The sequence below is a fragment of the Chaetura pelagica genome, unplaced genomic scaffold (genome assembly GCF_000747805.2).
Source record: "Chaetura pelagica isolate M959 unplaced genomic scaffold, ChaPel_1.0 scaffold428, whole genome shotgun sequence".
Classification (NCBI taxonomy): Eukaryota; Metazoa; Chordata; class Aves; order Apodiformes; family Apodidae; genus Chaetura; species Chaetura pelagica.
The window spans coordinates 1170478-1180038 of record NW_009954311.1 but is presented as its reverse complement, the minus strand read 5'-3'; the positions used below and the strand labels follow the sequence as shown (position 1 = coordinate 1180038).

General features: G+C 40.8%; 1 protein-coding gene across 1 annotated transcript in view; it reads left to right on the top strand.

The window, feature by feature from the left end:
- MESDC2 (mesoderm development candidate 2) overlaps positions 1-6326 on the top strand; it is an 11766-nt gene extending 5440 nt beyond the window's left edge. The window contains exons 2-3 of the mRNA XM_010004074.1: positions 4940-5172; positions 5887-6326. Coding sequence (XP_010002376.1) covers positions 4940-5172; positions 5887-6151 — 498 coding nt within the window. The 3' untranslated portion in view covers positions 6152-6326. The remainder of the gene's footprint in view (positions 1-4939; positions 5173-5886) is intronic.
- The last annotated feature ends 3235 nt before the right edge of the window (positions 6327-9561 follow it).

The following is a 9561-nucleotide window of genomic DNA, read 5'->3' as shown; positions in this document are numbered from 1 at the left end:
CGCAGCCTGCCCTGCCGCCCCCTTCCCTCCTCCCAGCGCCTGAGCCCCGAGCACGCGCAGTCGGTGCTGCCACAGCCCGCCCGCTTCAGGGTCTGCTGGTCTGGGGTGCTGAGGGATACACCTTTCGTGGCCGAAGGGTAGATACACTATAAAGGAGAAATGCTCAGTTCGCCTTTACAGAGTAGGTATGTGCTGTTTTGTTTTGGTGTTTTCTTCTTTGCCACTCCAGTCTTCCAGTTTCAGCTCTCGCTTGCCCCCCTTCATCCCCACCAGCCTCGTGCTGCTGTAACTTCCTTTGGCACTTCCCCATCACGTTTTCCTCCCTGTGGTTGTCTCGCTGCTGTTCAGCTCTTTGCACTGTTTTTGTCTTCCGTCTTCTGATAAATGCCGGAGTACTCATCAGTGTCTTTTATTCTCTCCCATGAGGTTGTTCCCCGTGATATTTTGTTCAAAAACTCGAGGAAATACTCGAGTGAGAGGTTCTGCCTTCTGTAACACCAGTCACAGCTGTATGTCAAGGTGGAGAAGTAGGGTTTGCAGGTGTAATAGAGATACAGTCACTTCTGTGAGAAGTAAGGATGTCTATCTGGGACCTGCAGGTTATGGACTTCTTCATCCTGTGAACTGTCACTCTGTCCCTCCCTTTAGGAAGGGACATTCTTAGAAAAATGAATTAAAATTTTAAAGAAAATTGTGTGAAAGGTCAAAGTTCTCCTTTGTGTTTGTGGTGTTGGCCAAGGACCAGATAGTCCCAGCTGCTAAAAAATCAACTCTGAAATGATAGTATTGTCCAATTTAAACCAAATTTGGCATGGTTTGAAAAAAAAACTTTAGAGTATCTCTGTGTTTGTGAATTAGATGCCTAGATGAAGGGGAGACTCAGATTAATGCTGTCATGCCTCTCTGGCTGTATATTCAGTTCCAGCCACACAGCAAGCGGGGTTAGGAGGCTGTTCAGGGTTTTTCCTCTTTAGGTAGATCAGGTCTCTGATCTGGTTCCCCAGGTGCTGCACAAATGCTTGTAGCCACCTTGTGTGCAGGTGTGGCTGAGCAGCTGGGAAGTTGGCTGGTTGGGTTGGCATTGCCACTGAGGAGATGCACATATAGCCAGAGCTCCAGAAGAAAAAGGTTACTGAAGCAGGGACTCAACAATTGTCTGGTCTTTGGGAAGGTCAGCTGTATGGCATTTTGCTTGGTGGCAGTCAAGGAGCATGAAAGACTTGAGGGGGTGGTGGCTGGAGGATAGAAGAGGAGAAAGGGCATGAGTGGACTTGATGGGGTGGGATGAGGAACAAATGGGCCATTATGAGTTTGGATAAGGGAAGGAAATATGCTCTGGAGTGAGGGGCACAGATCTGTAGGGTCAAGCGTCATTACTTTGAACTGAGTGAGATGACTCCTAATATTTGATGTTTCCGCAGCAATTAGTCTAAATGCATTGGAGAGCAGTTGCCCTCACATCCTTGGGGTCAGCTGCAAGCTTGGCAAGGTTGGGGCTCGGGCTCCAGCAGCCTTGCCAGAACAGCCACCTCTCTGTTCCAGCTCTCCTGCTGCCCCTTGCACTGTGCTGGTGCAGCCAGGGGCATGAGCCCAGTGAACTGGGAGAGCAGTCTAGTGGAAAATGAGTATGAGGAACGTGGAAAAGAGATAGTGGTTGCTTCAGCCACTCTGTTGCACAACTAGAGCTTAAGGAGGTCACCTAGGGATTTCCCTAATGGAAAGGGACTCTCCAGCAGCTTTGAGTCCAGGGGAGGTAGAAACAGAACTGAGAATCTGACCCAGAGGTCTTTTTGTTACTGAAATGTATAGGCTAAAGAATTGCAGAATCACAGATTTTGTTTTTTTTAGTTGGAAGGGACCTTAAAGATCATCGAGTTCTGACTCCCCTGCATGGGCAGGGACACCTTCCACTAGAACAGGCTGCTCAGAGCCCCATCCAACCTGCCCTTGAACACCTCCAGGGATGGAGCCCCCACATCATCTCCGGGCAGCCTGTTCCAGTGTCTCACCACCCTTACACTGAAGAATTTACGCCTGATCTCTAACTTAAATCTCTTTTCTTTCATCTTAAAACCATTACCCCTTGTCCTCTCCCTGCAAGCCCCTGTAAAAAGATCCTCTCCAGCTTTCCTGTAGGCCCCCTTCAGGTACTAGGAGGCCACTATGAGATCCCCCTCAGAGTCTTCTCTTCTTCAGACTGAACAACCCCAACTCCCTCAGCCTGTCCTCATAAGAGAGGTGCTCCAGCCCTTGGATCATTTTTGTGGCCTTTCTCTGGACACATTCCAACAGGTCCACATCCTTCTTGTGCTGGGAGCACCAGAGCTGGATGCAGTATTCTAGGTGAGGTCTCACCAGGGCAGAGGGGCAGAATCACCTCTCTCCATCTGCTGGCCATTCTTCTTTTGATACAGTCCAGGATGGAGTTGGCCTTCTGGGCTGCAACTGCGCATTGGTGGCTCATGTCCAGCTTTTGATCCACTAGGACCCCAAGGTCCTTTTCCACAGGGCTGCTCTCAAGCGTGACCTCCCCCAGCCTGTATTCATATCTTGGGTTACCTAGGCCCAGGTGCAGGACCCTGCACTTGGCCTTGTTGAACCTCATGAGATTCACCTGGACCCACTTCTCTAGCTTGTCCAGGTCACTCTGGATGGCATCCCGTCCCTCTGGCATATCGACCACACCACCCAGCTTGGTGTCATCAGCAAACTTGCTGAGGGTGCTCTCAATGCCACTGTCAATATCCTTAATGAAGATATTAAACAATATTAGGTGACATGTTGCTAATATTTCTAAAAACAAAAATCCAGGCATTGATGAGAAATGCATGAAAATGGGAGCTGAGGGGAGGACAAAGAAGGAATATCTATTACTGTGTCTTATGTAATGCTTTTCCTCTGAAGCCTCGTGTTACTGTTTAAATGAATGAATCTGCTAGACATTGCACTTTGCTTCCAGTTACTTACTTTGTAGATAGTTTTGTAAATACAGAACTGCATGATAGTTTGTACAGCATCAAGAAGAGAAGTGCTGTGTAGGGTAGCTGTTGACTGCTTCTTACCATGTTTCTGTTCAAGCTGTAACAACGCAGCTTTACGAGCCTTAATTGAGTAGTTAAGGGAAAAATAGGTAGGGTCTGTTGCATTGTCACTAAATCCGAAGTTAGTTTATCTGTTGTGTGAGGAGTGTTTGGAAATATTTGTTTCTGCCTTTCCCCTTCAAAACTGTGAAATAAGCTGGTTTTGCACTAGCCACACCAATCTATTATTAGCATTAATTCCTTTTTACTTCTCAAGAACATTTTTCACTTTATCATGTAAGGTTTTTATATTTTCACTGTACAATATGAGCATTTTCAAGCTTCATGTGAGCTAGATATTGTTCCCACTTAGTGAGGGCAGAGGGACTTTCCTGGGGCTCTCCTTTGTTCCCATTTCACTTAATAGGGAGTTTTCAGAGGCCTGTGAACTACTTGAAAGCTTCAGATTTGGAAAATTGAAACAGGTTGGTAATTAGTAAGGAAAGAAAGGGTAAAGTCCTAAAGCTTCTACAGCTTTTATTCCGTGGAAACTACATTTTAAACTCTTGTCAGAAAGACACCAAACAACAGAGGTCACTTGTATGAAACCTTAAAGGGTATGGGATGCTCCCTGTAGTGGGATGTTGTAAGAGGATGATGATGTGTTTGTATAAAAGTGTGCAGAGATGAGCAGGCAGTGCACACTTAGATCTAAAGACCAAGCTCAGCTTCTGAAGGGAATATCTTTAGATACTGCTACAGGTCAAGTTGCTAATGGAATGATTTTCTCTAAATGCTTGAAGTCAAAACAACACCTAAAAGAACTGTCTTAATTCATCCTCATTTACTAGTGCTTGAGTGGATGCCAGTTGAAGACTCCTGGGCTTTTCTGTTTTGTTGGGGTTTTTTTGTTTGGTTTGGGGTTTTTTATTGTTTGGTTGGGTTTTTTTAATTTTTAATTCTGTGATATAAATACTGTTTAGGAAATCAAGTTCTGGCTCAGTCCAGGTTGTTACTATATTTACTTCTCTGTGCTAGAACTGTTTGAAGGGGCAGCAGTTTGAATTATGCTTTTCCAAATATTTAAATGCCTGTCAACCTCATCAGAGACATAAGGAGGTTTTTTTTCTCTTTTCTAAGAGTGATACAGTCTTGGTGATTATGTTAGACTGTGATCTGTATCTGTGCATTAGAAAAGTAATGAAACCTTTACTAAATGTTTTCCTGTTGCATGAGCATCAAAATGATAAATTCTCGTCTTTTTTTAAAGACATGAAATAAGGAAAGTTATTGCATAGTTCCCAGAAGTGAATTTTGACCTCTGAAGACAATACTCAGACAAACAAGCTTCTGTGTCTACAAGGCTTTTTAGTGTAGCTTTCTCAGTTCATCTTGTATACTTAATAAATTTATGTGGAACTGAAGAGAAAATGTTACTTTATGTCACCATTTGACTCAGGTCTGACAACAATGCTCTCGATCCCCTCCCCCTCTCACCCAGGTAGAGAAGGAGAGAGGAAAAAAAAAAGAGACTTTGCTGGTTTGAATCCCAGTTAGTGAAAAGTTATAATCTGGGCTTTAAATTGAGCCCCACTTTGGGCTCCAATAAATTGTTGTCACCGTTTGACTCGGGTTTGACAACAATGAAGTACTTAGGTGAATTTGTATTGAATTAGACTTGAGAATGAAGTATGTATCAGTATGAAAATGAGCATCATTTTGAGGGGAAATTTAAAGAGCACTCCTGGTGAAGTTTCCTGAAACAAAACTCATTATTTCCTTTGGTTTGAGAATCTCCATTAAAATAACTCTGCTTTGATCAAATATTTTTTATTCTGTAAATATTGGGAAATTTCAAAAAAGAACAACTTTGTGGAGCAGTTGGGTTTAAAGCCTCCTTTTTCTTTTTAAAAAAACAGAAGGATGATGACATTGAAGAGGGGGATCTTCCTGAGCACAAGAGGCCTCCAGCACCAATAGATTTCTCGAAAATTGATCCAGGCAAGCCTGAAAGTATCCTGAAGCTGACAAAAAAGGGAAAGACTTTGATGATGTTTGTCACTGTGTCAGGAAATCCCACAGAAAAGGAGACAGAGGAAATTACCAGCCTGTGGCAGGGCAGTCTCTTCAATGCAAACTATGATGTACAAAGGTGAGTTGTTGACAGGGGTGAAGTTCTTGCTTTTGCAACACCCATGTTTGTTTCTGAACATCTTTTCAGCTGTTCATCAGCCTTTCCCCACCTCCACTGTCCATCACTATTTCTTTGTTTCTCTATCAGTTTATATGCCAATTTAAGTCACACTACAAAAATTCTGGTGTGCACAAATCTTCTTCACACGTACACATGATGTATGTATACGACCCTGTTTCTTTTTATCTCATTACATTTCAGCTATTTATCAATTTTAGCTGCAGTGCTTTGCCTTTATGTGCTTGATGGAAAACATCACACTTGGGAGACTCCTCACCACAAAAAGCTTTTTGTTCCCCTGGTTGAAAAATGTGATTTTTTTTATTTTTTTTTTTTCCTCTTGGAGAGAGAGGATCATTTTGAAATAGGAATGTTGTGCTCTTGAATTGAGGCTAAGAAGGGTTGCAGTAAGTGTACAGAGCAAATTTAATGCCCATTAGTTGTTTTTATGTAGTGTCAAATTAATCTTCATATTTTTACTCCTTGGTTATTTTTCAACTTAGTAAGTTTTATTATTACTTTGGCTAGAAAATTGGTTTCTTGTTCCCCTCCCCAGGCAACAAGAAGACCAACTTGTTGCTCTGAAAAGTGTCCCTCAGTTGTGGAGGTGCTCTGAATTAAGGAAAATGTAGTGCTTGAAAGGTATGGAGCTGACAGGTATCTTTCCTCTAGGTTTATTGTTGGCTCAAATCGTGCCATCTTTATGCTGCGTGATGGTGGTTATGCCTGGGAGATCAAGGACTTTCTGATAAATCAAGAAAGGTGTGCAGATGTTACCCTGGAGGGCCAGGTTTATCCTGGCAAAGGAGCAGAAGAAAGTGAGAAAGTGAAAAACAAAACAAAACCTGAAAAAGTAAAGAAGAAAAAAGATGAGGAGAAGAAATCTAATAGCATCAAAGAGGACAACCGAGCAACCAAACAGAGAGAGGATCTATGATGGACACCTTAACCAGACTGAATGCTGCTCTGCTGCTCCTTGAAGGGAAACTACATTTCCATACAATTCCTAGCTTTATTGGGGGGAAGGAGGGAAGCAGAGATTACTGAGGTTAAAAGACTTCTCTTTTGAAATTCACCAGTTTACTTATCAATATTGGTCATTTCTTTAGTTATGGGGAAGATAATGTGTCATACCAGCAATTGACTACTTTAGTTTGTAGCTTTTAGTGCTTTTGTTGTTTAAAATTAATGTACGAATTTGTGTGTAAGGTCACAAACTTAAATGGAAAAGAAGAAATACAGTCTCAGGACACGTGTAGTAGCTGCATCCATCATGGCTGTGCAAGTTGGTCATTGATTTCTAGCTGCTGTTAGGTAGCAGAGTGCAGTGCTGAAAGATTGTCTTGGAAGCCACTTTGCTAGACTCAGTTGGCAAAACTTCCTGAAATTGCAAAGAATAATGTTACAGTGGCCAAAGATAACCTGAAATTACAGGGTTTAGGCCATGTATAGTTTGACTGCCTATTTCTTTAAAATAATCCAAACCCCTCTGTCTTGTCTGAAGAAATCCATGGAACTGCTCAGAAGCATGGTAGAAGCTGGTAGATAATTTGGCAAATGCACTTCCAGTCAGTACAGAGAGGAGATTCCTTACCCATCAAAAGTGATGCAGGAGTGTTAATGGACTTAGAGGACCTGCATGAGGGGTGTCAGGGGGAAAGGAAAAGTCAGATTCATGGCATTCAGGTTGCTGCTGCTGCCAAAGAACAGTGCCTGTGCAAATATGATGTGTGCCCCATTTTGTATTCAGTTAAATTGCTTTAACTCTGAAATGAATTTGTTTTACTGGTTTAAGGGTTTGTTTAAGTCTCTGAAAAAGCATGAGTTACAGTACAGAGTTAAACCTTGAGTTACACATATCTTCTAGTGAAGCTTAATAACAGATTGTATTTTTTGGTACAGATTCCTGCGTGACATGGCTGATTGTATATGAACATTTGATTTATATGCTATGAAGTTTGATGTATGAGAGCAAATTAAATTTTTCTTTAGACTTTGTATAATTGGGAAGAATTTATTACTATTCAGATTCCATTCAGTCAACTGTATTGCTTAGAACTGTTTCCCTTCTGCCTTACTATGTGTTAAGGACTGAATGCACCTAGTATGTATGGTCCACATCATTTTCCAGAGGATGAGCACAGTATTAACTGCCTTCATTCAGTAAGACTAAGATGTTACTTTGAGTCTTTATTTAAGGTGCTAAAATCCAAGTGTTTTGGATAAAAGGTCCTAATTGAACCATAATGGTTGATCTTGTGGATCAAAAGTGGGAAACTGTGATTTACTGAATGCTTGTTCTAAAATAAAATATGTCACTGAAGTTACTGTTGCACTGAGTGGTAAAATCTTGTCAGTTGTTGTACATTAGTTAGATACTCGGGAGATGACCTGTAAATGATGTCGATGAAGGTTCAAAGTGATTGTTTTTCTTTAATTGAAATTATGTTTGTATTAATTTAGGTTTAAAGAAACCTTTCCTGCCACACTTGATTAGACATGTTTTAGCCTGTTTGTCTGAGTGGAAACATGAAAATTGTGCATTTCTGTTGGTTAACTGTATCACTTTTATATTCCACCAATCCAAAAGTGTAGCAGAGTTGAGAAGAGTCTTTGTAGTTATTTGGGTGTCACACTGAACTGGGGAGAGATGTGCAGTTTATTTCTTGTCCATAACTAATTGATCATTTTGTCAAGTGTTCTTTCTGGCTTTGCACCTGCCTTTTTTTAAAGAGTAGTTCTTCTCAAGAGATGAACAGAGGTCAGATGAAACTATAAGTATAAAATACTACTGAGTTTTTTCTTTTTGCAACTTAAATCTACAGTATTGAGATGACAGTTCAGATTAGGACCAGAAATATGTGCAAAAGCAGCTTTCTTAATATTGTGGAGCGTAAACATTGCTTCTGTTTTGGTCAAGCCAGGTGCTTCCTGAGCTCAATAATTAAGCAATGGAAAACAGTACACCAATAATACAAAATCAAATTAGCCAAGGAGGAGAAATGTTTGCTATGCTATAGCTGTAGCCCAACTGTTGAGAACAGATACTTGTTTTACTAATTTGTAAATCTACATTTAAGTAGGCTGGGTCTTTTCCCTCTGGAGTTAAATTTCAAAGTCTTTTGTGAGTTGTTTTAGGTTTTTAATAGGAGTAATGACTTCAAGGTTGCTTTTTTGATATCAAATACAAAATGCTGCTGCCTTCTTTTACCTTTTCCATGCTTTACATTCAAAAAACAATTAAGTATGTCAGTAAAATGTGACGTGAATGGCATCACCAGCCAGTCTCTCTCTGGTATCATGGTTCATAACTAAACTACTGCAAAACTATTTGTATTCCCTTTAAAACCAGTAAATCCTTGAGACTGTAGCACTTGTCCTGAATGGGTTGCATTATCTCTAAGTACCTGAGGAGATACTGGACTCTGCTTTATGTTGTGCAGTTGAGTCTCATTGGACTTTGAGTAACAGATTTTTTACTCTTTATGCAGACAGTTCAGACACAGGCTTTGAAATGACTTTCAACGAGGAGAGTGGTGATTATAACTCCTTATTATTTCCTTATTTTTTTGGTACTTTGTAGAAGTACATGCGAAAACACCTGCTTGTGTGACAGCTAAATAATGTCTGCAGCTCTTCTCCACTCAGCTTAGTGCTTTTCTCTGTTCCAGTGCCATAACTGGTTTTCTAAGTTACCATATTTTTAACCTGGCTGTCCTTCTCAGAAAAAAGACAGTTTATCGGTTTATCTTATTACCTAAGATGTGGATGTACTTTGCAGAAAATGTCCAATAGACAATCAACTTTTTTTTTTTTTTTGGTTGTTAAAAAATACTGGAATAAATATCTTTGAGGGTTTTTTTTTGTGGGTTTGTTTTTGTTTTTAATAATCCTAGGAATAATATTATGTGCCTTACCTGTTTTACTGGGGGGAAAAAAAGAAATAAAAATCAAATACCTACAGAGAAGAGTACAAGTGCATCCCCTGTTTTTAAGGGCTTCATTGCTATGACCAGGGCCCAGAAGACCTGAGAGAAGCACCATGTGCAGCAGAGGAATAAATGCTGGCTATTCATTCATAACAAACATCCTCACCAACTATTAAACCTTATCAACCAGAGATGGCAGCAGTGTCAACAGTCATTAAAAAAAAAAAAAAGAGATGTGCAGGTGCAGTTGTTATTACATTGCTAAGGTTTATGTGTGATGGTGCAATCAGGTTTCCTGGCTCTGCTGCTCACACCTTCTCTTCAAGTGCATCATTTGCTAGCAGGGTTGTTCCCATTTCTTCTGCAGCTTTTTTAAGTTAGTGTTTCACTTTGCTGCTGCATTCATTACTAAATGAAA